The sequence below is a fragment of the Peromyscus californicus genome, unplaced genomic scaffold (assembly GCF_007827085.1).
Source record: "Peromyscus californicus insignis strain IS unplaced genomic scaffold, ASM782708v3 Scaffold_5__1_contigs__length_169319896, whole genome shotgun sequence".
NCBI lineage: Eukaryota > Metazoa > Chordata > Mammalia > Rodentia > Cricetidae > Peromyscus > Peromyscus californicus.
The window spans coordinates 103,823,638-103,850,408 of record NW_026294573.1 but is presented as its reverse complement, the minus strand read 5'-3'; the positions used below and the strand labels follow the sequence as shown (position 1 = coordinate 103,850,408).

The 26,771-nt window shown below is 46.5% G+C and overlaps 4 protein-coding genes across 4 annotated transcripts; all 4 read right to left on the bottom strand.

Moving 5' to 3' along the window:
* Nucleotides 1-393: 393 nt before the first annotated feature.
* LOC128097028 (olfactory receptor 13C7) lies at nt 394-2,256 on the bottom strand. Its single transcript, XM_052717225.1, has 3 exons — nt 1,324-2,256; nt 740-784; nt 394-504 (listed from the first exon to the last, which is right to left on the bottom strand). The coding sequence occupies exons 1-3, from the start codon at nt 2,254-2,256 to the stop codon at nt 394-396; spliced, it is 1,089 nt and encodes a 362-aa protein (XP_052573185.1).
* Nucleotides 2,257-14,319: 12,063 nt separating this feature from the next.
* On the bottom strand, nt 14,320-15,276 carry LOC128097027 (olfactory receptor 13C7-like). The gene has a single exon (XM_052717224.1). The coding sequence runs from the start codon at nt 15,274-15,276 to the stop codon at nt 14,320-14,322; it is 957 nt and encodes a 318-aa protein (XP_052573184.1).
* Nucleotides 15,277-22,500: 7,224 nt separating this feature from the next.
* Nucleotides 22,501-22,701, bottom strand: LOC128096026 (small vasohibin-binding protein-like). The gene has a single exon (XM_052715090.1). The coding sequence runs from the start codon at nt 22,699-22,701 to the stop codon at nt 22,501-22,503; it is 201 nt and encodes a 66-aa protein (XP_052571050.1).
* Nucleotides 22,702-23,103: 402 nt separating this feature from the next.
* Nucleotides 23,104-24,060, bottom strand: LOC128097140 (olfactory receptor 13C7-like). The gene has a single exon (XM_052717402.1). It carries the CDS (start codon nt 24,058-24,060, stop codon nt 23,104-23,106), a length of 957 nt encoding a protein of 318 aa, XP_052573362.1.
* Nucleotides 24,061-26,771: the final 2,711 nt, after the last annotated feature.

Below are 26,771 nucleotides of genomic sequence, written 5' to 3'. Positions count from 1 at the left end.
TGTCAGGCCCCGGAGATGAGTGTCTGGATTTGTTCCCCAGCTTTTCTATGGCTTTAAATCTTACCGTCAAAGGCGGGAAAGGAGAAGACTCACCTAAAACTTAGCTGTTTCCATACCGGTCTGCCTCTATGCTTGCTTACTTGTCCTGTGACAAGGTACCGGTCGGAAACAAGGTCAGGAAGAGAGAGCATTGTTGCTGTTGCTGCTATTTTTCCAACCCCGGGGATTGAACTGGGGACGGAACCCAGAGCCTCACCGGGCTAGCCAGGCAAGTGATCGATGCGGAGCTGCCTCCCCAGTGCCCTACATCATCACTGTCAGTTTGAACTTTCTTACTTTGAGCTGAGGTCTCTCTCTAAGTAGCACTAGGCTTGAACTTGCAATCTTCTTGCCTCAGTCTCCCAAATAGCTGGAATTTCCAGCATGGAAGAAGGCTTCGTTTTGGCTATGGTTTGAGAGGGTGCAGTTCACCGTGGCTGGGAAGGCAGGGGGCAGAGGCAGCCCCTGGCTGGGGCAACAGGAGTGTGAGGGAGATGGTTACATCATGTCAGCAGTCAGGAAGCAGAGACTGCTCTGGTGGAGCTCAGGGCCAAGTTATAACCCTTCAATCCCACCCCCAGTGACTTCCTTCCTCCTGCCTGACAGACCCTTCCTCCTGAAGTTCCCACACCCTCCCCAGAGAGTGCCACCACCTGGGGACTGAGTGCTCCAACACAGGAGCCTGTGGGGGACATCTCACACTCACACCACGGTGGTTTTCTAATGTTGTTGTCTCTCTTCCCACCTGCCGAGTTAGCACCAGGAACTTCCGGACACACCCTGGTTAGTTCCCAGCTCCCTGATTTATAACGTCAGGACGTTGACATCTCTTCTGCATTGTTTCTGAAACCTGTCTTCCACCAGCAATTTATAAGCACTGGCTGGGCCCCACTTAATGGGAGTATACCCCTGGGATCCAAAAGCCATGGATGATTTCACAAGATACATGTTTCTTGTCCCCACACAGAGTAGCAATCTGCTTAGAAAGGTGAATTCAGATTTGTAGGGTAGAGAATGAGATAACCCCCCATTGCCCCCCTTTTCTGGCAGCATACCATTTTCATCTTTAAGGCACTTGCCCAGCAGGTCTTAGGTTTCATCATTTTAATTGTGTCCAGCTCTCCAATATACGGGAAATACCATTTTCAGATAATCACTTTTTACATACACTTCCTTTGGAGAACATGTTTCAGAGATTCACGGAGAAGCACAGCTAAGGAGCACAGAACTATGGGCATTTCTGTCCTCCAAACATCACTAGGTGGAGCTCTTCTTAAGTACCACCAGATTCCTCACAGCAGCCCTCACATCCTTGTTCCTCAGGCTGTAGATGATGGGGTTCAGCATGGGGGTCACCACCCCATAGAAGAGGGAGATGAGCTTGTCTGCAAGGTCCTGCTTGTCTGCCCCCAGTGGGTCCTTGGACTTGGGCTTCCCGTACATGAAGAGGATGGTCCCATAGAAGACGATCACCACAGTGAGGTGGGCAGAGCAGGTGGAGAAGGCCTTCCTCCTCCCCTCAGCAGAGGGGATCCTCAGGATGGTGACGAGGATGAAGATGTAGGAGAAAGAAATAAAGAGAACCGGGACCCCCAGAAAGATTATATTTGTCACCCCCATGCTGATAACATTGATGGAGATGTCAGCACAGGCCAGTTTCAGGACAGCCAGGATCTCACAGGTGAAGTGATTGATGACATTGTCCCCACAGAAGGGCAGCCGCATTGCAAGGGATGTTTGAACCATGGAGGCAACAATTCCACCTGCCCAGGAGCCGGCGGCCATGGGCACATAGGCAGCCTTGCTCATGACCACTGGGTACCTAAGGGGGTTGCAGATGGCCACATAACGATCAAACGCCATCATACTCAGGAGCACACACTCGGTGGCTCCCATGGCAAAGGAGAGAAACATCTGCACTGCACAGGCTGAGAAGGAGATGGTCTTCCTGGGGGTCAGGAAGCTGTCGAGAATGAGGGGGACCGAGGAGGTGGTGTAGCAGATGTCCAGGAAGGAGAGGTTCCCCAGGAAGAAGTACATGGGTGTGTGCAGGTGGGCGTCGAGGATGGTCACCAGGATGAGGACCCCGTTGCCCAGCAGGATCACCAGGTACATCAGCAGGATGAGCAGGAAGAAGGTTTTCTCCAGCGTTGGGTGGGCGGAGAGACCCAGGAGAATGAAGCCGGTCACAGGGGAGGTCTGGTTGTTACTTTCCATTCTGCGTGTTCTCTGTCAACTGAAGCAAATACTTAGGTCCAAGGCCAACATTCTTTGCATAGGGCCAGGACATCAGGTCTGCAGCCCCAGTTTGGTGGAGTGATTAGAGACAGTTCTGAAAGCTCACAGAAGCTTTTTTTCTTTACAAGAAAAAAAAAAGCAACACAATCAATATCAAAAATTGGGGCTTAAAGACAACAAAGTCACAAATCTGATAATTAAATGCATTTGATCAATAAAATGACACACAAAACACTCATTTTATTCATGTTGTATCCTGTATGGTAATTCACCAGAAATAATACTCAGAGAAGAGACTAAGTGTGTTTCATGTTCCCCCTGCTTGATGCCAGATGTTAGAGACGTAGTTGTGAATCCTTGCCTTAAAACTTCTCTCTCTCTCTCTCTCTCTCTCTCTCTCTCTCTCTCTCTCTCTCTCTCTCTCCCTCCCTCCCTCCCTCCTTCCCTCCCTCCCTCCCTTTCCTCCCTTCTTCTTTTCTCTCTGTCTTTGTGGTTTTTTGTTTGTCTATTTGTCTTTGTTTGGTAGGTTTCACTCTCACTGAGGCTAACCTGGGCTGGCCTCAAACTCATGGCCATCCTCCTGCCTCAGCTTCCTGAGTGCTGGAATTACATGTGTGAGCCACCACACCTGCCAAAACCATTGCTTTGGTCCACAGCCTTCTCAGAGAAATCACACTCAGTTACTCTCCAGATCTCTCGTATCGCCAGGCCCACGGCCTTCCGCCTATTGATTCACTTTTCATCCATTCTCCGTCAATCTATCCAGTGTGTCTGAATATCCAGCCACATTCGGGGATTCAGCAGAGGGCTTTAATGGGAACAGGGCTCATAGAAGCTCTCTTGGAGATACAGAATTCTCTTGAGTCTTTAAGGAAAAGGAAAGGTGGTATCTAGAGAGATATAACAAAGGGTGAGTATTTCCTAGGTGACTTTATACTCTGGACATCCTGATATGTCCCTAACAGTTTGCATCTGATGTTTCTTAAAGATAAACTGAGGGGTGGCCATAATTCTGCTAGGTTTCCTTCATTCTGGGTGGGCATCCACACAGGCATCAGTGGACATAACAGTCCTCGAGACTTATGACTCAGCATGTCACCCAGACCTCTGCTCCAACACTGCCTATGCCCCTCAGCAATCCAGTTCAGCCTCCTCTCCCATTCTTGTTCCTCCTGGAACAGCACTGGTGCCCTGCCTTTCAGTCCCAGCTTGATCTCCTGGCGTGGAGGAGCTCACTACGTTCCCAAACAGCCTGCTCTGTGTTTGCGGATCTCTAGAACAACAGGAGATTCTCCATGTGGAAGGAGCCAGCACCCTTCTGGGCTTCTCTCGCTCATATGATGGTGACCATCTCCTCCTTAAACTGCCCGAGTCTGTGGAAGGTCATTGTGAGATGGGGCCACCTTGGTTATGGGTCAGTCTCCCAAGTCAGGTGAACCCATGAGCTCAAATTGGCAGAACTTGTCTCTTGACATTCCAAGTTTTCAGACTCAGGAAGGGGTACAGTCTGGTCCCCAGTCTTGGTGATGCCACTGAACTGCTTAATTTATTCAAACTCAGTCACTGTAGAAAGTCAAGTCAGACACTAGGAACGCCGATAAGCTTAATGAAAGGTCGAGGTTGGCTTTTACAGGAATCCTTACTTACCTTAATTAGACACCTGTCGGGAAGGGAGTGCCTGCGGCTAAGGAAGGGTATCCAGGCCAGAAAAGGTAGCAGTGGTTTAAGGGGCCCAGGCTGAGATGCCACTTCTGATCTGAAGAGAAAACTCAAAGTTTGTCTTTCCCACTTGGTCTCTGCATCTATCTGATGCTCTATTCAGGCGGCATCTGATGAGCATCTCTACACAGGGGGGTTGATTTGAAACCAACGCCATACATGGGACTCCTGCACTCCCTAGAGTGATTAAAAGTTCAGAAATGAAATGGCACAGTTGGGAAACTTCTTAGCCCTTTGGGACAATGTCCCCGAGATCCAATTACACCGAAGCACTCCAGGAGCCGTCTCCTTCCTCTTTTCCTGCTGGAAACGCCCACACTTGCTGAGGGACCTCAAGGTAGACATGTCCATTCCTTGCTTGAATTTCTACAAACTTCTGTTTGGCTAAATGCATTTGAGAAGAACCTGGGAAGACAATCTCCAGGGCAGCCCTGGCCTGGAAAGGAGTTAGGTTTCAGTGTCATGGTTAGGTGTGACTGAGGAGAGACAGCACACCAGGCCCGTGACAGAAGCTGTGTGCCGTCGTCAGAGCTGGACCTCAATGAACCTCACAAGGCCAACAGCAAGAGAGGAACCAGCTGGCGACCTCCGTGTGCCACAAATGGGCAGAGAGCAAGAGACAGAGAGAAAAGGGGCCCATGGGCTAAAGCCATCACTGAAGGAAGTCTAAGTCATTTCCAAGCAAGTGGCCTATGAGATGTTCTAATGGGTGGGTCTAGACCTAGCAGGGGGCATGTTCTATGGAGTTACTTTAGAGACCAAGAGGTGGTCACTGTGCCGTGTCTACACAGTCCATACAAGGTGTGAATGAAGAGGTGAACCAGACTGTCTGCATGTGGTTCATAGAGGCCAGAAGGCAGGAAAGACTCATTTCTGGGCCACGGGACATTGAACACATTTTTTTATTTGGTAACTGGTCACTCATGTATCTTCCTTTGGGCATTATCCACTCAGACCTTTTATGTCCATTGTTCTCATTCTGTTCCTTGAAAAACCACGTTTTGTTCCTTCCACATTTTGCACCCTGACCTTCTTTAGATATGTGAGTTGCACATGTCCTCCCGGGTTGTAGCTTATGTTCCTTGTGAGTTGGGGTCTTGCTGTGTTATCCGGGTTGGTCTGGAGCCCTTGACTCTCCTGCCTCCGTCACGCCATGCCTGGTGTGCACTCATTTTCTTAATGTGTCTTCTGCTGAACAGATGTCTTGTATTTTGATCAACCCTATCGATTTTTTTTAGTTATTACTTTTCATATCTTTTCTAAGAAAAAGTTGCGACTCCTAGTCCTAAAGATATTTTTCTATGTTTTAAAAGAACTCCATAGTTTTAGCTTTGGTTTAGATCTGTGATCCCCGTGAATTAACGTCTGTGTATGGTGTGAGTTAGGCAGTGAAGATCATTTCCCCAAATGGATATCTAGGCATCTCAGCAACATTTGTTTATTGTTTTTCTTAGCAATTTTTAATTTTTTTAAATTAGTGTACAAGTCAGGTATGGTGGCTCACATCCTTAATCCCAGCACTCAGAAGGTAGAGGCAGAAGGATCTCTGTGAGTTCAAAGCCAGCCTGATCTACACAGCGAGTTCCAGGCCAGCCAAGGCTACATAGTGCGACCCTGAGTACAAAAAAGGAAAAAAAAATCCACATATGGTTATGGTGCTTCCAAAACAAAACCAAAAACCATGCACTGTGGTGGATTCCTCCCCATCTCCTTCGACCCTCTGCTACCTCCGTCCCACCGGTAACCTCTCCTAGTCTCTAGTCCGCTTTCATGTCCCGTGTGTCCTTCTGCTCAACCTTCGTCCTTCCTCGCCACCTATTTTTACTTTTTTCTCCAGCAGTTTAGAGTTTCAAGTCTTTTGTTACAGTCTTCGCTCTGACTGGTGCTGATTTTGCGCAGGGTGAGGGATAAGGATCTAGCTTGGGTCTTCAACCTGAAGAGATCCAGGTTTCTTATCACCACTTGTTGAAGATGCTGTCTTTTTTTCCCATGTGTGTTTTTGGCACCTTTGTAAAAAATTAGGTGGCCATGGCTGTGGCTGTATGCGCTTATTATAGATTTTTTTATTCTAGTCCATTGATCTGGATGTCTGTTTTGTGCCAGTACTCTGTCGTTTTCATTTTTACGTATCTGTAGTATCAGGTTTGGTGATACCTCCAGAATATTCTCTTTGCTCAGGATTGCTTTGGCTATGGGCAGGGTGGCAGGATCCTTTTGTCCTTTCATATGAGTTTGTACTGGCTACTTCTATGTCAACTTGACACAAGCCAGAGTTGTCTGAGAGGAGGGAGCCTTAAATGAGAAAATGCCTCCATGAGTTCAGGCTGTAGGCAAGCCTATAGGGCACATTCTTAATTAGTGATTTATGTGGGAGGGCCCAGCCCATTATAGGAGGGACTACCCCTGCACTGGTGGTCCTGGGTTCTATAAGAAGACAGTCTGAGCAAGCCATGTAGAGCAAGTAAGTCAACAGCATTCCTCCATGGCCTCTGCCTTGGTCATGGTGTTTCATTACAGCAATAGTAACCCTCACTAAGACAGTTTTAAGAAAGATTTTTCTATTTCTAAAAAATGTTACTTTTTTAAATCTTTTAAAAACATGCAAATAAAATAAAATCATGCACCAAATCCATCAGACCCAATATATATCACAATGAACTTCTAAACAGTTAAAAGAGCCATTCTGAAGCTGTGAAGTTAACATTGGATTTCACACTTTTCTTGGGAATTTTGATGGGGATTGCATTGGATCTGTAGATTGCTTTTGCTAATATAGTCATGTTAGCAATGTTGAGACTTCCAGTCTATGAACATGGCAATCTTTGCATCTTATAGTGTCCCCTTTCTAAGCGTTTCCTTCTTTCAATGTTTTACAGTTTTCGCTGTTAAGGTTTTTTGCTTCCTTGATTAGGTTTCTTCTATGGTATTTTTTTTAGGTCATTGGAAACAGAATTGTTTCCCTGATTTCCTTCTCAGTCTGTTTTTCATGGGCATGAAGGGCAGCTACTGGTTTTGTGTGTTAATTTTGTATCCTGCCACTTTGCTGAACGTGTTTATCAGCTCTAAGGATTTTCTAGTGGAGAGTTGGGGTCTTATTTACTTATTTTTTATTACATTTGTTTATTCTGGCTGTACATATATGGGCACCCACGTGCCACCACAGGCATGTGGAGGTCAGAGGATAACTTGCAAGAGTTACTTCTCACCTTCCATCATGTGGGCCCCAGGAATTGAACTCAGGTCATCAAGCTTGGCAGCAGGTGGCTTTATTCATTGAGCCTTCTTGATGACCCACACAATAGGGTCTCTTGTGTATATAATTATATCATCTGCAAATAAAGATGTTTTGATCCTGCCTTTTCTGTTTGTATCACTTTAGCTTCTGTCTCTTATTTTGTTGCTGTAATAGAGACTCCTAAATTTTTTCCTTCTTGGTTTCTTCAGTAATCCAGTCCTTACACAGTAGTGTGTTGTTTAATGTCCATGAGCTTTGGATTTTCTTTCTGTTGATTTCTAGCTTTGCTCCATAATAGTCAGATAGAATATAAGAAATTCAGCTTTCCTGTATTGGTTGAGACTTCATTTGTGACCTTCTCTATGCTCTATTTTAGAGAAAATGGGCTTCTGGGAAGAATGTGTACTCTGAAGTGTTTTGATGGAATCTTCTATAGATGTCTGTTAAGTCCATTTGACCTGTGATGTCATTTAACTCCTGATGTCCCTCTGTTTCTTTTTTGTTCATATGACTTGTCAACTGGTGAAATCGGGGTATTGGACTCATCCACTATTACTGCATTGGGGTTCATCTGTGGCTTTATATCCAGCAACATTCGTTGATGAAATTGGGTGCATCTGAGTACATATACATTCAGAATTATAGTGTTGTCTTGACTGACTGTCCACTTCATTAGTATAAAATGGCCTTCTTTATCTTTTCTGACTAGTTTTGGTAGGAAATCTGTTTTGTCAAATATTAGAACAGTGACACCTGCTTGTTTCCTAGGTCCATTTGCTTGAAACACCTTTGCCCATCCTCTCACCCTGAAGCAGTGTCTGTCTTTGATGGTGAGATGTGTTTCTTAGAGGCATTAACTAGCTGGATTCCTGTTTGTTTTGTTTTTTAACTTAGTCTGCTAGCCAGTATCTTTTGGTTGGATAATTGAGAGTATTCATATTCAAAGTTATTACTTAAAGGTTTGTATTAACTCCTGTCATTTTGTTGATTTTGTAGCAGTTGGCCTTTTCCTAATCCTCATTTGCTTAACCATTGTTGTAGCACACCCTCTCCATAGCCTCTTAGAGGAGTTTATTCTTCTCTTTACTCCAAAGAATTCCTTCCAGTAGCCTCTACAGCGCTGGCTTAGTGGTCATAAATTCTGTGAGCCTGCTTTTATCACAGAATATTTTTCTTTCTCCATCAGTGATGACAATTTTGCTGAGGGCAGTCATCTAGGCTGTCAGCTGTGGTCTTCCAGAACTTGAACAACATCTTTCCATACCTTTATGGATTTTAATGTTTCTGTTGAGAGATCCGCTGTTATTCTGCTGGACTTGCCTTTTTATGTGACTTTGTGCTTCTGTTTTGTAGAATTCATTGCACTTTTTTGTTGATTGTAGTTAGTGTTTTAATTATTCTACTGTGGGGCGGGGTTCTTGTCTGGCACGTCTAATTGCTGTCCTCTGTGCCACTTGTGCATTGATGAGCCTCTCCCCTTAGGTTTGGGACATTTCATACTATGATTGTATTGAGAATATTTTCTGGGCTTTGGGCATAGAATTCTTCTTCATCTATGCCAATATTTCATAGGCTGGTTTTTCCATGGTGTCTCAAAGATCTTGCCTGTATAATTTAAAATTTTATCAATGTCCTTGACTGAATTTACTAATCCCTCTACCTTATCTTCAAGCCCTGATATTTTATTTTCTTCATGATCAACTAAACTGGTGACGCTTTCCAGAGGGCTTTAAAACTGACTTTTTGAGCCGGGCGGTGGTGGCGCACGCCTTTAATTCCAGCACTCGGGAGGCAGAGCCAGGCGGATCTCTGTGAGTTCGAGGCCAGCCTGGGCTACCAAGTGAGTTCCAGGAAAGGCGCAAAGCTACATGGAGAAACCCTGTCTCGAAAAACCAAAAAAGAAAAAAAAACTGACTTTTTGAATATTTTGTTTGTTTTTTTGTGTCCCCCAATATACTGTGTCCCCCAATAAAATTTACCTGAGGATCAGAGGAAAAAACCAGACACTATAGTAAACATAGAAGTCAGGCAATGGTAGCACATGCCTTTAATCCTATCACTTGGGAGGCAGGGATCTGTCTGGATCTCTATGAGTTCAAGGCCACACTGGGAACAGAGCCAACTGTGGTGACACACGTCTCTAATCCCAGCACTAACCATAGTAGTCTGGAGGTCTGTACAGACAGACAGGAAGTGACAGGAAGACAGACAGAGCTGGGCAGGAAGAGGAAGTGATGTAGCAAATAAGGGAGCAGAACAGAAAGGCATATAGGTGTGGGTATACAGGAAGTAGCTATCTTTGGAAGCTGAGAAGTTGACGAGGTGAGGTTAGCTGTGGCTTGTTCTGCTTCTCTGATTTTGTTTGTTTGTTTTTTGAGACAGGGTTTCTCCGTGTAGTTTTGGTGCCTGTCCTGGATCTCACTCTGTAGTCCAGGCTGGCCTCAAACTCACAGAGATCCACCTGGCTCTGCCTCCCGAGTGCTGGGATTAAAGGTGTGAGCCACCACTGCCCTGCTTGCTTCTCTGATCTTTCAGAACCCAATATCTGGCTCTGGGTTTTTTATTTAATAGGACCATTTAGCAATTCATCTACACTAGCTGTTTAATTAATTCTATTATTGTATCATGTAGGGATTTTCTTATTTCATTAATGAACTAATCCAACATTTACTCAGTTCTCTCTCACTGTTTTGAAAATATTTATCATTATTCTTTTGAATTCTTTGTCTGGGGTTTCTTCTGAGTTACTCTCCTTGGGGTCGTTACTCAGTTGGTAGATTTTGGAGGAGGCGTGTCTCTGCTTTTTATGTTGCTTGTGTTTTCATGCTGGGACTTGTGCATCAGGAGTTAAATCACTGTTTGAAATTTATTTCAGAAGTTAGGTCATGTTTCTTCTTTCAGCTTGAAGAGTTTCAATGTTTGGGAGAAACTAGGTTGTCGTGAAGTTCAAGTGTCATTTTCCTCTGTAAGGTTGTGGTTTAAGACCCCCAGCTCTATGAGTCCTTCCCTCAGAGGATAACACTGTCTGCAGCATCAGTCACTATCTAGGGGCAGACTCGCCATGAACATAATGCAGTAGTCAACTATACAACATCATCCTTAAGTGCAAAGGATTTGGGGGAGTAAAATTGTTAGCACATCGATAGTACTGTGTGAACAAGAAAAAGAAGAAAGCCACAGTAAGACATGGCTAATGTCGGGAAGACAGAGAGAAAACTAGGGAGATATAAATAGAAGCAGAAACCGGTTGGGGTGAAAGAATATGGGGGTGAGGGAATTGTGGGGGTGAGGGAATTGTGGGGGTGAGGGAATTTGGGCTAAAGGCAGACTGGAGACAGGTGAAGGTCAGTGAACAGATAACGTAGACCAGCCCCTTCTCAGGAGCTGAGGCACAGACCCTGAAAAGCAGCCCAGACTAGGTCCTTTGAGAGAGGAACGGAAAGAGGAGGCCGCTGAGCTGTCCTGCTCAATGACATTGAGCATTAAACAAAGATGGGTAGAGGAGACGGAGAGGAGCGCGCTGGGAGGACTCTGAGATGATAGGGTTACTCATGCTGTGCCGTTGGGAGTGTTCCACCGGTGGAGTCTGAGATCTGGTCACATCTCTCACTTCCTCTGGGGCTCTGTTCTGAATGCCTGCTCTCCTCCTGTGCTTACCTTGCCAGTGTCCTGGGCACCACTTGGAGTTGCTGTGAAAGTTCCCCGGGTGTACTTTGGTTCCCGCCAAGTTTTTCAGCTTGCTGGATGCTATGCAGATCGATCTGCCCAAAGTTTCTTTTCCTTGGTCTCTCAGTGTTCTGTTTATCAGACGAGAGCCTACCATTCTGGCCGCTTTGTCTGAGCCCGACAGTGTGGTGCCGAGAGAGCCTTGGGCGGCTAAGCCAGCAAAGCAGCAGACTGTTTTGTTGTTTGTTTTTATGTTTGTTTGTTATTTTTTAACTTGAAGCGTATGTGCACTCTTATGTGCGGAGATCAGAGGGCAGCCTGCAGGAGGCCATTCTCTTTGTCCACCGTGGGATCCAGGGATCAAATCCAGGTTGTCAGGCTTGCTGGCAAGTGCCCTCGCCCACAGAGCCGCTTCACCTGCCTGGAAGTCTTTTGGAATGGCGTCTTGCTTCTGTTCTGTCAGTCAGTTCCAAGCACCCTGGCCAAGGGAAGAGTTTCCCCAGCCTCCCCGGCCTGCCCCACCTCTACCCCTTCCCTGCTCTAGGTGTGGCCTTTCCCCAGCGGCTTGGAGTGTCTGCTGCTTTCAGGAGAGTTGTTTTTCAGCTTTTCCAAATTATTCTCTTGAGACTCTGGCCACCCGCACCTGATTTTCATCTGTCTTGAATCGCCGTAATTCTTTTTTTAGATTCTAAAAAACGGCTCCTTGGTGAATAGAGCTTCCTGCTCTTCCAGAAGACCAAAGTTCAGTTCCCAGCACCCACATTAGGTGGCTGGCAACCTCCTGTGACTCCAGCTCCAAGGCATCTAGTACCTTCTTCTGGCTTCTTAAGGCACCTGCAATCATGGGGTATGCAGGTGAGCATGTGCACACGTGACACACACATATCAATAATATAACAACAAAATGAAATAATTCTTATCTGCAGGGGAGCTGCCACGATTTCAACCGTGTTTGTCCAGGTTGAGGCTCGTCTAGTGTACTCTGGGTGTGCTGACCTGTGAAAATCGGGACTCAACTGCACAATACGTGATAGTGGGAACTGCACCTATGCCCCCCCCAAAGAAATAACAGAAAATAAACCCCTGCTGTTCCAGCATCATTATGGTGCTGTGTTAAAACACCCAGACAACAAGAACCCGACGGGACAAAGAGTCTGTTTTAGCTCACAATTCTGGTTACAGTCCTTTATTTCAGGGAAATCGAGGTGGCAGGAATTTGAAGCAACTAGTAACATCACATCCACAGTCAGAGAGAGAAATGAACGCACAAGCACACAGTGCGTGTCAGCTCTCTCTATTCTCAGACCGTCCAGAGCCCTGAACCAGGGAAGGGCGCTGCCCACTTTCAGACTGGATCTTCTCCTGTCAATCAAGACAGTCCTTTACAGACCCGCCTGCCACAGGGCAATCTGGTCTAGACAGTCTCTCATTGAGACTCTTCCCAAGTCACCTGAGGCTGTGTCAAGCTAACCGTTAAAACTGAACATTCACACCTACAAATCAAACAAATGGAGTAATGACTTATTATTGGGAAGACAAACATGGCTTGATCAAGAAACAGAAGGAGAATTATACCACCCAGGAGCCCCTGTGTCCCATGCTAACCCCAACTCCTTCCTTCTACAATAACTGATGGTTGCTCTGCCTTTGCAGTAGTCAACTCGTGGTAATTTTAATATTTTTATCCCTCAGTGGGCATCTACAAATACAATAGTTTGCTTTTACAGTAGATTTTTATTACAATTACATTTTTAATAAAATAATTTGCTTTATCAAGATAAACCCAACTTGATGTATTATCTATAAAAATTACACAGATATGAATACATAGATCTTTTTGAAGTCTTACCGAATTCGATATAGTTATTTTAAGGTTTTTGTGGCAGTTCAGGTCTGGTTCCACCTCTTCTACTCTTAACTCTACCTTCTGTCTGGAATTTGGGTTCTTTCTCCCTTAAGTGATTGATATAATTGACCACGTCTGGGCATGGTGGCACATTGCTGTAATCACAGCTCTTAGAAGGCTAAAGAAGAGGGTGACAGCCAGGGCCAGCCTGGACTACAGAGGAGGAGCCTGCTAATAATGACAATTGTGGCAATAATGCACTAGAAAAAGCCATCTAGGCCTGTAGCTTTCTTTGTGGCTTTGTTCTAATAATAAATTCAGCTAGTTTAACAGGTATAGAGTTGTTCAAATGTTCCGTTTCCTCTTGTAGTGGTTTTTGTAAACTGTATTTTTTCAGAGGACTTATGTATATCACTTAAATTATCTAAGTTCTAGTCCCTAAAGTAATTCATAATCCTTTTATTATTATTATCGTCTTGATATCTGTAAGTCAGTAGCAACTCTTTTTAACTCTTGATAGTTCATGTGCTCTCTGTCAGTCATCTGGTTATCTGTCTACCCTCTTTCTATTGCTGCCCGAGGCATGCTGAGGATTTATCAACTTTGTTCTCTTTTATAATGACTATCGGATTTGTTAATGTTTTCTATCGTCTCTTTTCCATTTCATTGTGTTTGTTTATAGTTTGTACTATAATTTCCTTTGTACCCACATTAAGTTTACTCTATTCTTTTCCTAGCTTGTTAAGTTATAAATTCTAGCATATATTTAAGACGTTGACATTTCATTGGAACTCGGCTTTAGATATATCATGCACTTGTTAACTTTTTGAGAATTTCACACATGAAGACACTGCACTTGCATCGGATCAACTCCTCCCTCGTCACCCTCCAATGCCTTCTGGGCTCCCCTCTGGAATTCATGACCCCCTCTTCTTGATATATGTTACTACTGGCTAAATATCTAGAACATGAAAGAGGAAAAGAAAAAAAAACACAGACATAAAGAAATACACATTCTATTTGTCTGAAATTTCTAGAGAGAACAAAACTTTCTAGAAATTACTTAGGAGTTCCCTGGGGTTGGAGTGTGGACTGATTGCAAGAGGATGTGAGGGAACTTTTGGAAGTGATATAAATGTTCTAAACGTGGAGGGGGATTGTGCGTTCCAGACCACCTTGGGCCACACTGTAAGACTCTGTCTACATCAAAATAAAATAAGAAGTGAGTTTTTCTCACAGTGTGTCCCCAGTTGTACAGAGAATAAAAAAGACCAAACTGATGCACACATCCCAACTATTTTTCACTGATGAAGAAACATATTTTCACCAAGTTTTTATTGCTTTTTTTTGGCATACAAAGAATGTTTGATTTTCACAAACTTTTTCTTGTTTCTAGGTCATTTAGTACAACCACTGTCTTTAGTCTAAAGAGTTGATGGTCCAGCCTCAGCCACTCAAGAAGAACTCAGTCCAAACTGATCTGTAGGACCAGTGAGCAAGTCTAAGCTTAATAAGTGGTCATTCCCAGCAGAGCCCTGCTGTGCACAGAACCAGGAAATAACCCATTTCCCTCATATCAATGAATGAGGCATTTCCAACCCACCAGGTTCCTTACAGCAACCTTCACATCCTTGTTTCTGAGGCTGTAGATGATGGGGTTCAGCATGGGGGTCAACACTCCATAAAATAAGGACATGAGTTTGTCTGAAACATCCTGCTTGTCTGCCCCCAGTGGGTCCTTGGACTTAGGCTTCCCGTACATGAAGAGGATGGTCCCATAGAAGACGATCACCACAGTGAGGTGGGCAGAGCAGGTGGAGAAGGCCTTCCTCCTCCCCTCAGCAGAGGGGATCCTCAGGATAGTGGTGAGTATAAAGGTATAAGAGACAAAGATGAACAGAACTGGAACCCCCAGGAAGATCACATTGGCCACCCCCATGCTAATCACATTGATGGAGATGTCAGCACAGGCCAGTTTCAGGACAGCCAGGATCTCACAGGTGAAGTGATTAATGACATTGTCCCCACAGAAAGGTAACTGTACTGCCAGGGAGATCTGCACCAAGGAGTTGACACCACCAGCCACCCAGGAGCTGATGGCCATGGGCACATAGGCAGCCTTGCTCATGACCACTGGGTACCTAAGGGGGTTGCAGATGGCCACATAACGATCAAATGCCATCATGCCCAGGAGCACACACTCCGTGGCTCCCATGGCAAAGGAAAGAAACATCTGCACCACACAACCTGAGAAAGAGATTGTTTTTCTGGGAGTGAGGAAACCATCCAGGACCAGGGGAATTGAGGAGGTGGTGTAGCAGATGTCCAGGAAGGAGAGGTTCCCCAGGAAGAAGTACATGGGTGTGTGCAGGTGGGAGTCAAGGATGGTCACCAGGATGAGGACCCCGTTGCCCAGCAGGATCACCAGGTACATCAGCAGGATGAGCAGGAAGAAGGTTTTCTCCAGCGTTGGGTGATCTGACAAGCCCAGCAAGACAAATTCAGCTACCAGGGACTGGTTGGCCACTTCCATTTCTCATGCTCTCTTTCCCTGTCGTGAAAACAGAAGACAACAAACACTTATGGGGACCAGTATAGGGGCACGCTTCTAGAGTGTATAATTAGATTTACCTTTTAGATGCCAGTTTGTAAAATCAGCGCTGAAGGGATAGAATTCACTATCAGGTTGCCCTAGAGGTCAGGATGCATTGGTTCAAGCAGGAAAAAGCCTCTGATAGAAGCTAAACCAAGCATGATACATGGAAAATCATGATATAGCCAGGCCAGCGGAGCCGGCATGCCTGAAGGAGGGGATGCGTCTCTTTCTGCGTGCAGGGCTACATGAAAACCACAAAGAGGAACCTTTAGAATGCTACAGGGTTCCAGAAGAGGGGAGGAACATGGACTTCTCTGGCTTGGTCCCAGAACCCTTCCTCCACTCTCCTAGTCTGCTGTCACTCTTGGTAACGTTAACTAATGGCATCATCTCTCTCCTCTAGCTTAATTCTGTACCCTTAGGATAATGTTATGATAATAATTTAGCTCCACAGAGACACAATGTGGTGGGTGGGGGCCAGGCAGACCTGAGATTCTCGCAGGCACCTCTCTTTTCTTGCTCGTGGTTTTTGGAGACCCGACTGGGTCAGGCAGCTGGAACAACATTCCAGAACCTGTGACTATTCTGTTATGTACAGTGAGTTTTTCCCCAATAAATTCCTTTACCCATTAAACAGACTCTGTGGATTTCTTGTTATAACCTCAGTTCGTTCTTAGGACCCAGAAGATGGAAAGGGAGAATTAACTCCTTCAAGTTGGTCTCTGACCTCTACATGAGCACTGTGACATATGTGTGTGCATGTCACATACAAATAAATAAATGTTTTAAAACAATGAGGAAACTGACGCTCTGAGAACCACAAGACTGGGACAGAGCCAGGCGCTTCTCCAGTCTCCCCTAGACTCCATCTCATCATATATGTTCTCACCTACCATTTGTATTGAACGTGTCTACTGAGGACAAAAGGGCCCAGTTACGAAGTTTTGGTCATTCTCACCCTCCCTAGGACATTCGTCCTCTAAGATAGAGGTTCTCAACCTGTGGGTCGAGACCCCTTTGGGGGGTTTAACGACTGTCTCACAGGGGTCGCATATCAGATATCCTTCATATCAAATATTTACATTACAATTCTTTTTTTGTTTTTTTGGTTTTTCGAGACAAGGTTTCTCTGTGTAGCTTTGCGCCTTTCCTGGAACTCGCTTTGGAGACCAGGCTGGCCTCGAACTCACAGAGATCCGCCTGCCTCTGCCTCCCGAGTGCTGGGATTAAAGGCGTGCGCCACCACCGCCCGGCACAATTCTTAACAGTAGCAAGATTACAGTTATGAAGTAGCAACAAAAATAGTTTTATGGTCACTACAACATGAGGAACTGTATTAAAGGGTTGCAGGACCAGGAAGGTCGAGAACCACCGCTCTAAGAAATCTGCCCTGTAGCCGGGCTTGAGCGGGATGAGTGGGGCCCTGGCTGCACCCACTGTGTCTTGACTGTCACCCTGTTGCTAGGGAACTGGGTGAGAGAAACCAAACCCGGGCTGAAGCTATCCTCCTGCAATTATCAGAGAAGCTGAGCTGTAGGCACGGGGAGTAATCGAAGCAAAAGAGATCTGGTTTTAGAGATGTTGAACCTGTGCGAAGGAGACGGGAGCCGTGTCAGGGACAGCTCTATGCAAAGGAGATGGAGCCTTGGCCGGGATGCTGTGAAGTAACTTCTCTTCCTCAACTGTGCGAGTCTTCCAGGAAAAAAAAAAACCAGAACTAAAACCATTTCCCAGTTGTTCTGACACCTGATATGTAGCTCACGTCTCTCACCCTTCCGTCAGGCAGCCTTGATGATTAGAAATTTGCCTTACATTAGGCAGACACTCCCTTCTCCACATATGCGCCCCCATTCCGCCCTATCCCTGCACCAGCCAGGACTCCCTGAACTCCCTGCCTCCTTTCCTCTATAAAGAACCCGAGAGGTGTGGAAGCCAGGACCAAGTCTGACCTTGGATGCCATCTGTCCTTGGAGTGCCCACTTGGCCCCTCCTCTCACCTACCTGAAGAAGGTCTGGCCACAGAGAGAACCCTGCCTGTGTCCACCGGGCAGACACGTCCATGCTGGGGAGGGGAGCTCCCCCAGCGAAGGTCTCCCGGTGAGGGCGAGGCTGGAGCTGTCTGGGCTAGGAAAAGGATGGTCTCAGCTACCTATATTGTGCTCGCCTGCCCCAGCCTGGTCTGTCGGCCTGGGACACACAGCAGAAGGGAGGAAAGACAAGGTTGGCTGTAGCTGGGGCGGCTCCTACTGCTCACTACTCTAGCTGCCCTTCCCCATTCCCAGGGAAAACATAAGACAAGAGACACCTGGAGATGCCACTTGCCGGCTGCCACTGGAGTTGTGCCCGGCCTGTGTGTTGTGTGCTTTCTGCCCTCTGCCCTTCACCTGGCTCTCTAGAGGGCTTATCAAGGATCCTGGGAAACTTTAGAGTCCTCATTGTTTGGGAGCCAGTCCTAATCCCAGAGGCAATTTAAAGTTTGCTGGGAGGGTTCCCAGGAGTTTCAGGCCTGTGTTCCACAAATCCAATTAGACAGCAGCAGACAGGCCTGTGTGAATCGGAACCCTCACTGTAAAGGAATGTTCCTTAGATAAGGAAGACCCTGCCCTGTGCCCGGTGCTTGCTGGCCATCCTGGGAATGGGGAATAACAAAGGCCCAGCTGTGCTTTGGCCACAAGAGGATGATGGTCCCCATAGCTGAGACAGGCTCCCTGGTCATCCAACGCTCCCAAGCAGCTGTTTATAGTAGCATTAGAAACTGAGGGTTGTTTTGTCCCAGTGTCCCCACCTAGCCTCCTGCTTGGGGCAGGCCCTGGGGTAGCTACCAAGGATTTGGGGGTAGAAAAGAAGCCCTTCCCACAGTCAAGGAATATGTAAGTAAGGGCACAGGAAGGGCTTGAATTCACTGATGGACACTCCCATCAGCAGTTGGTGTCTTCTCTGGAGAACTGTGGAAGTGTTTTACTAGCCCCCCATTTAGCTAACTTTACCCATCTCCTCCACCACATGGGGGCTCAGCATCCACGTCAGGTTGCTGGCTGGGCGGTGTATATGTCCCTCCGAGCTTCGAGCAGCACAAAGAGGCCTCCTCAAGCCAAAGGACCATCCTGACGTTATCTCAATTGAACTTAAACTATGCACACTGGAGCTGGGGAGATGGTTTAGTCTATGATGTTCTTGTCTTGCAAGCAACAAGGCCTGCAGAGGTGTGCACCACCATGCCCCTGCCTCCTCAGGGCTAGGCTCACAGGTGTGAACCACCATGACCACCTCCTCAGGGCTGGCCTCACAGGTGTGCACCACCATGCCCACCTCCTCAGGGCTGGCCTCACAGGTGTGAACCACCATGCCCCCACCTCCTCAGGGCTGGCCTCACAGGTGTGCACCACCATGCCCCAGGTTACTGGTACACCTTTTTTGGAGAAATATTCAATCAAATCATTTGTTCATTTTTAATGGAACCTTAGAGACCCTAAGACTGAATTTCTTTTTTTATTCTTTAAGATTTTTATCTGTTCATAATTTTATACATGAACACAATGTATTAAAATGATATCTAAGCCTTGGGCTCCCCAGATCAGTTGCTCCGGGATTCCCTGTACCACATATCTTCCCAATTTAACCTCCTCCTCCTCCTCTTCCTTCTTATTCTTCTTCTATAACCACCGGAATCTAATTAGTGCTGTGTATATGCCGTGGGTGGAGGGACCTTAGGAAACGCACCACGAGCCACATGCCTGAAGGAAATGATTCTCACTTCAGCGGTCACCGACAGCCATTAGGTCCTCATGCCAGAATATAGACTGATTTGTTTTTGGTGCTGTGAGCTGGAGAGCTCAACAGCTCTGTCATGTCCAGAATACACGATTTGTATCAATCTTTCCAGACCTCTGGCTCTTACAACCTTTCCACCCCACTCTTCCCTGATGTTCTCTGAGCCTTGATGTTGCTGGTGGGTGGGGGAGGGCTTTGTTGTGGTACCACGGACAGCTCAAGGCAAGTTCTCCATAGTTCTTTACTCTCTGAACTTTAACCAGACGTGAGTACTGCATAAACCACCATCAGATCCATAAAAACATTGAGTTAGTTTTTATTGAAATATTGAAATATTTATATTCGAATTACACAAAACTATGTAAAAGTGGACAGTTTGGGGACATACAGCACATTCACAATGTGGCGCAAATCCCACCTGTGTCCAGCTCGAGACATTTTCATCTGCCCCAAACAAATGTCACATCCCCAATCAGTTCTCCTTCCTCCTCATCCCTGGTCCCTGAGAACTATTGATTTGCATTCTGATTTTGTCACATTCACTGAGATCCCACTGGACTGAACCAACTCTCTCAACTGAGCCCATGTCAAATGTGAGGGCGATGCGGAGTTACACTAGAGAACTGTGTGCAGAGGAGAGATTTGAACCATTGCTACAAGCGACCACACATATGTGTAGAATAAAGGCATGTTTTCTCTCTAGGACATGTGAGCATTTTGAAATAAGTACTACTTTTAGCAAAGCCTACTTCCCCTTTAACTATGTGGTACAAAGGGGCAAAACCTTCCTAAATGGGTACCATTGCTTCAAAGTCCCCATCTGGGCTTCATTTGTGATGAATGGGAAACCATACTGGGGTGGGGTGGGGAGCCAATCACACACCTCCTCTGGGATTTGCTAATTTGGAACCCTCTATCTATGAGTTATAGTTATAAATAAGGCTGAAGTAATATTCAGTCCCTTTTGCCAGCCTTATAGAAGAAGACAATTTGAAATAAGGAATTGGGATAGAAAGCCTAAAATGAAGTATTAGATTTGCAGCAAGGATGAACCTGGATGCCATGAAGTAAAATAACCAGGTAGGAAAGGCAAACACTGCTCTTCCATGTGTATAGACCTCAAGTCCATAGGAACAGCACATCCGTTCCTTCTCTTGTTGCTATAGCAAACACCTGACAGAAGCATCCCAAGGGAGGAGAATTGTGCTTTGGTTCACAGTTCACTGGGTCCATCGTGGCAGGAGACAAAGGTTTAGAGCAGCTAGGTGGCAGCAGAGCCTGAGGCAGTTCTCACATCTTAGCAGACCAGGAAGCAGAATTTAGACCAGAGCCAGAAGCAGCAATCACCTCAAGCCCCATTCCCAGGACCCACTCTTGATAGCTAGGTGACAGTCCCAAAGACTCCACAATCTCCCAGAATGCAACTGTTCAGACACACGGGCCTGTGGGACACATACATTCAAACCCCAACAGAGTAGTATAATGACCGGAGGTGGCCGAGAAAGGAGGAAGTGTTGATCAAAAGATACAAGCTTTCCACTCGATGAGACAAATGCGTTTGTTTCTCTACAGCACATTACGGTGACCACAGTTAATGACAATGTATCATATACCTGAAAGGTGCTTAAACAGTTCAATGTAGCCATTCTGCAATGCAGAGAGATATCATGTTGAGCAACATGAGTATACAGGAATTTGTCAATTAAATTTTAAATAGGATTACTCCTTGTTAGGTCTCTTGTAGAGAATTTAGATAAATCATTTCTCCTATAATGAGGAGGCGGCGGCGGCGGCAGAGGATCCCTGTGCAGCTCTCATTTTATGGCCCTGTCTATTGTAGGCCAGCATCTCTAACTTCCCACTGTTTGTCACACAAATTAACGAGATTACAATTATAGTTGGGCGTCACGATGCATGCCCATTAGCCTAGCACCCAGGATGTAGAGGCAGGAAGATGGAGAGGTCAGGACAGTCTGGGCTATATAACAAGACTCTGTCTCTAATCAAAGAAAATAACACAAAATAAAATAACGAATAGGGACTGGCACGATGGCTCAGTGGGTAAAGGTACCTGCTTACAGGAATCCTCGGTGAGGAGGAGGAAGGAAGCTGGCATCAGAGTTTTTCAAGCATCTTTGTCACCTTGAGAACATATGCACCATTGCCCATGATGCCACAGGAGAGGTGCGCAGAGCTCTCACAACACTGTGTGGATTCAGCTTGACTAGGGCTTGACCATTTCTCTAAAGGCTGAGGAGATGAAGCTCTGAAGCCCTGTAACTGGGGACCCTCAGCCCACAGACCACGCAGGCTCAAGGCAGAGACAGCTTTACTTTCTTGGAGGCAAATCTTTCACCCATCTGAGCCCTCACTTAAGTCCAATATAGTAAGGATGTCCCCACACGCAACACATGTCTTCAAGCAAGGGGAACACAAGAAAGTTAAAAGGCAGCGTTGGGCAAAGGCATCTGGGTGTCTGTCCTAAGAGTGCCTAGGTGGGCACACTTTTCAACTCAGAACTGAGGGAGCAGAGGCAAGTGGACCTCTGTGTATGATGGGCCAGCCAGGGCTGTATCACAAGACTGTCTTTAAAAAATATTGAAAGGATTTAATGCAGTAAATGCTTTTTAGGGGGTGAAGTTTTCCTTTAAGCAAAAGGAAGTCGTGTGTTTTTCTCTCTAGGAGCCAGCAGAGGCAATGGCTGCAGAGGGCACACACAGGTGACACGCACACTATTCACAAACCTGTGCCGACATGGTTGTTCGTGTCAAAGGCTGGCTTCCCCTGGGGCTGATTGTGATGGAGAGATTTTCATGCAGGATGTTTTCTGTGGGAGCTGTAGAAGGCGGCTGAGGACCTGCGCAGAGGGAGAACATGAATCTGCCACAGAGAAGTGCTTGTGGCATGGCTTTTAGAGATAACCAGGAGGGCTAAGGCTTTATATCACCACTGATGGGCTGACCTGAGAAGAGCCTGTGCCATTGGCTGTGGTAGCTCTCCTTAGTGAGGGGCAGTGCTGCAGAGAAACCCACCGATGTCGTCAGCCACCGACAGGCCCGGTGGCTGAGGTGATGAGCAATTCATCTCTGGGCAGGAGTAGGGATCCAGACAACACTCTTTTTTTTTTTTTTTAAATATTTTATATTTTATTATTTTTAGGAAGACACACAGTTTTACCAGAAACAATGATTTTTCTCACATAGTAGAAAAAAGGCCTTTAAAAAAATCTGCTGTCCCAGATGAAAAGTCTACCCAGCGAGCACTGGGCCAGTTCTGAGAGGAGGAACCAGTGTGGTGGAAGTTACCTACAGGAAGTTCAGTGCAGAGGTCGGCACAAGTCTAGCTCAGTTCTGTGAGGCTCCAGGTCCTCTGACTAGGATGCAGGCTGGCTCACTCCCCAGGTGGCTGCATTTGCTTACAGAACTCATCAAACTGCGGCTGCTCCAGCTCCAGCAGGACTCTGCTGAGAGCATAGATCTCTGCTCTTCGTCTTTGCTTCAGCTCCTGCTGGGCAGATTTCTGCTTAGCCTTCTCCACTCTGAAGACAGGTTCTTTAACTTTGGATTTTTCTTTCCGGTCAGGTGGATCCATGACTTGGATTCTGAATGCTTCTTGGTTGGCTCTGACCCGGCCTCTGGCTCCTGGCCTCTGTCAAGTCACAGACCAGCCCCCACGAGGGGTTCACCCTCGCCTTCCCCTTCCTCAGGACCAGAGCACCCAGCCCCGCTGCCTTTGAACTGGGCAGGCCGCGCCCCATTCCACACACTTAAAAAATGCGTCTCCAGGTTTAGCAGGCATATAAGTCCCCAGGAGAGTCTTGTTAAAATGAGGGTTCCGAACAGTCAGTGAACCTGCTGTGGACCCAGGCACTCTGTATGCCAATAAGCTCCCTGGGGATGTCAGTCTGTGGACCACACTCTGATTGGCTCTAAGTCAACTTGTCCCTCAAGTGAGAGCCATCGGAACATGTGGGTCATAGACTATGTCCCTCCTTCACTGGGTGAGGCATCTGTGACTTGCCAGATCCCTTACAGCAGTCTTAACATCCTTGTTCCTCAGGCTGTAGATGATGGGGTTCAGCATGGGGGTCAGAAGTCCATAGAAGAGGGAGATGAGCTTGTCTGCAAGGTCCTGCTTGTCTGCCCCCAGTGGGTCCTTGGACTTGGGCTTCCCATACATGAAGAGGATGGTCCCATAGAAAATGATCACCACAGTGAGGTGGGCAGAGCAGGTGGAGAAGGCCTTCCTCCTCCCCTCAGCAGAGGGGATCCTCAGGATAGTGGTGAGTATGAAGATATAGGAGACAAAGATGAACAGAACTGGGACCCCCAGGAAGATCACATTGGCCACACCCATGCTAATCACATTGATAGAGATGTCAGCACAGGCCAGTTTCAGGACAGCCAGGATCTCACAGATGAAGTGATTAATGACATTGTCCCCACAGAAAGGCAACTGTACTGCCAAGGATATCTGCACCAAGGAGTTGGCACCACCAGCCACCCAGGAGCTGATGGCCATGGGCACATAGGCAGCCTTGCTCATGACCACTGGGTACCTAAGGGGGTTGCAGATGGCCACATAACGATCAAATGCCATCATGCCCAGGAGCACACACTCCGTGGCTCCCATGGCAAAGGAGAGAAACATCTGCACTGCACAGCCTGAGAAAGAGATTGTTTTTCTGGGAGTGAGGAAACCATCCAGGACCAGGGGGACTGAGGAGGTGGTGTAGCAGATGTCCAGGAAGGAGAGGTTCCCCAGGAAGAAGTACATGGGTGTGTGCAGGTGGGAGTCAAGGATGGTCACTAGGATGAGGACCCCGTTGCCCAGCAGTATCACCAGATACATGGACAGGATAAGCACAAAGAATGTCTTCTCCAGTTTGGGATGGGCGGAGAGGCCCAGCAGGACAAATTCTGTCACAGTAGACTGGTTGGATACTTCCATTTCAAACTCTCTCTTTCATCCTGAGGAATACTGAAGGCTAATGATTTGACTTGCTGGATTTAATACACAATGCTTTTAATAGCGTCCAGAGACTAGCCTCTGAAGTAGGTATGGTGGTGTAGACCTTTAATCCCAGCACTCAGGAGGCTGAGGTAGGACGGCAAGTTTGAAGCCAGCCCGGACAACAGAGTCAGGGCTCGTCCCAAACCAAAACAAAAACTTACCCTCTGAGATTCAACTGTAAAACCACGTTATCTAAAAGCCAATCTGTGTGGCAGACCTGAAAAAAAGAATTCAATTTAATGATGTAAATGACAAATTTCACTACAAGCTAAAGTAGTGTCATATGTTGATGTACAGTGTTTCCGGCACTTTATAGGAAAGCAGGACCCTGTGAGTAATTCTATGTGCCACATAGTTGGAGGTCTTGGTGTAGCCTTGGACTATCACAGCTCAGCGACCCTGGCCATTACACAGCTTATCGACTAGTCTTCTGAGCCTGGGTCTTTATCACCCACTTATGTAATTTTAATTCCTACATTGAGAATGTACTTGTTTAAGAACATAAAGTTTCCTACCTTAATGGTTTTATTTCTTGGTGTGTGTGTGTGTGTGTGTGTGTGTGTGTGTGTGTGTGTGCATGTGGTTGCCCGTGTACATATACCACGTGCCACAGAGGCCAGAAGAGAGCATTGGCTCTGTTGGAACTGGAGTTACAGGCAGTTGGGAGCTTCCTGATATGGGTGCTGGGAACCAAACCCAGGTTCCCGGGAAAGCAATATGCGCTCCTAACCATCCAGTCTGCTCTCCAGCTCATTAACCTCTTAGTCAGGGTTTGGCTTCTACTTCATTCTCTTGTAAATTTAGTCACTTTATCTGACCACGATTATCTGTTCTGCATTTGTGACTTTCTGAAACTTCCAACACAGAGTCCCCACCCTCGTCTCCAGAAATGCAGTCTGGAGAGAAGGAGTCTCGTGTGTCCCCCATGACCATGCCTACCTGAACCTTGTCTGCTCTGAAATGTGGCTGGAGATAAAGAATCTTACCTGATGGTTGGGGCCTTCTCAAAATTCACATTTCCGGCTTTAGAAAGGTGGGGCCTTGAGTCACACTCACATCAAAACTGGGGAGAAAAAGCTCTGGCAGGCCTTCCCAGAGCATTTGGAGGTTTGCAGGCACATCCGTGTGCAAAGCTGTTCTGCCTCTGGGGGCCAGCGCCTGGGCCACAGACTGTCACAACCCTGCTTCCAAAGAGGTTCGGAGCACCAAATGTCATAAGACCCTGCACAGGATAGACAAAGGGACCTGTAAGCTGGCTGCCTCGGGCTGCCTGGTACTGGTTATACACACTGATTTCAAGCATGGTACATGCCTGTAAACGGCACTTGAGAGATGGAGGCGAGAAGACAGCTACAAGTTCAAAGCCAGCCTGCTCTACACAGAGGGTTCCAGGGGCAAGGCTAGTAAGACCCTGTCTCAAAAAGGCTAACCAACTAACTAAATAAATAAATACATTTCTAAAAACTGATGTTAATGTGGTACATACAGACAGTAGAATTTCATTCAGTCATAAAGGAAAATGAAATTTTCAGGAAAATTGATTAGTGGACGTACATTATTTTAAGCATGGTAGCCTAGGCTTAGAGGTAAATGCCATAAGTTCCCTCTCATATTTGAATACAGGCCTCTGATTGTTAAATATTCATGTCCAGCTGAGAGCAAGCAAGGGGAAGGGCCAGGGAGCCAGAAAGGGGCCCCTGCAACTTGGGGGAGGGTGCTTTAAGGGAAGAGGCCTGGGGATAATGATAGAACAAAGTGGAAGTGGGGAGAGTGTAAGGGTACAGCGTGGGAAAGGAGGCAGGGAGATGAGTGGGAAATGGCGGGGGGGGGGGGGGGGGGGGCAACCAAAATGGGATGTGTATTCAAAGATCCACATGGAAATCTATTACTTTATTGCTAATTTAAAAAACAAGAAATTAGAATAAAACTGAAAAACTTAAAAACAAAACAGAAAAAACCCACATGTTTGCAGGAGGGTGTGGTGGCACAAGTCTATAATTCTAGGGGATCGAGCAGGCAGAAGGATCATGAGTTCAAGGCCAGGCCAGGTTGCAGAATGAGGCCTGCTCTCAACAAACCAAAACCAGCTCAGCTTGGTGGCATATGCTTGTCATCCCCACACTTGGGATTTCTGTTAGTTTGAGGCCAGCCTAGTCTACATAGTGAGTTCCAAAAGAGCCAGGGCTATGTAGAGAGACCCTGTTTCGAAAAAACCACCACCACCAATTAAAAAAGAAAAACAAAACAAACAAACAAACAAAAAACACAAGAGAAAACAAAGCAGGCAAGCTCACCCAATAAAAACAACAAAACTCTTTTTAAAAATGTTTTTATTTTATAATTAATTTTACATATCATCCACAGATTCCCCTGTCCTTCCTCCTCCCACCCCCCAGTCTTCCACCCCAATCTGCCCCCCATTCCCACTTTCTCCAAGGCAAGGTCTCCCCTGGGGAGTCAGCCCAGCCTGGTAGATTCACCTGAGGCAGGTCCAGTCCCCTCCTCCCTACACCAAGGCTGAGCAAAGTGTCTCAGCATAGGCCCTAGGTTCCAAAAAGCCAGCTCATACACCAAGGACAGGTCCTGGTCTCACTGCTTGGGGGTCCTCCTAAACAGTTCAAGCTAATCAACTGTCTCGCTTATCCAGA

Excerpts from the sequence above, each read along its gene's own strand:
- LOC128097028 (XM_052717225.1), bottom strand. The coding sequence starts at position 2,256 with ATGGAAAGTAACAACCAGACCTCCCCTGTGACCGGCTTCATTCTCCTG. Across the intron at positions 785-1,323 it reads GGGCTGCTGTGAGGAATCTG|GTGGGAAGAGAGACAACAAC; the intron begins GTGGTACTTAAG and ends CTAACTCGGCAG. Across the intron at positions 505-739 it reads AAAACCACCGTGGTGTGAGT|GGGCTGCCTCTGCCCCCTGC; the intron begins GTGAGATGTCCC and ends TGCCCCAGCCAG.
- LOC128097027 (XM_052717224.1), bottom strand. The coding sequence starts at position 15,276 with ATGGAAGTGGCCAACCAGTCCCTGGTAGCTGAATTTGTCTTGCTGGGC.
- LOC128096026 (XM_052715090.1), bottom strand. The coding sequence starts at position 22,701 with ATGGATCCACCTGACCGGAAAGAAAAATCCAAAGTTAAAGAACCTGTC.
- LOC128097140 (XM_052717402.1), bottom strand. The coding sequence starts at position 24,060 with ATGGAAGTATCCAACCAGTCTACTGTGACAGAATTTGTCCTGCTGGGC.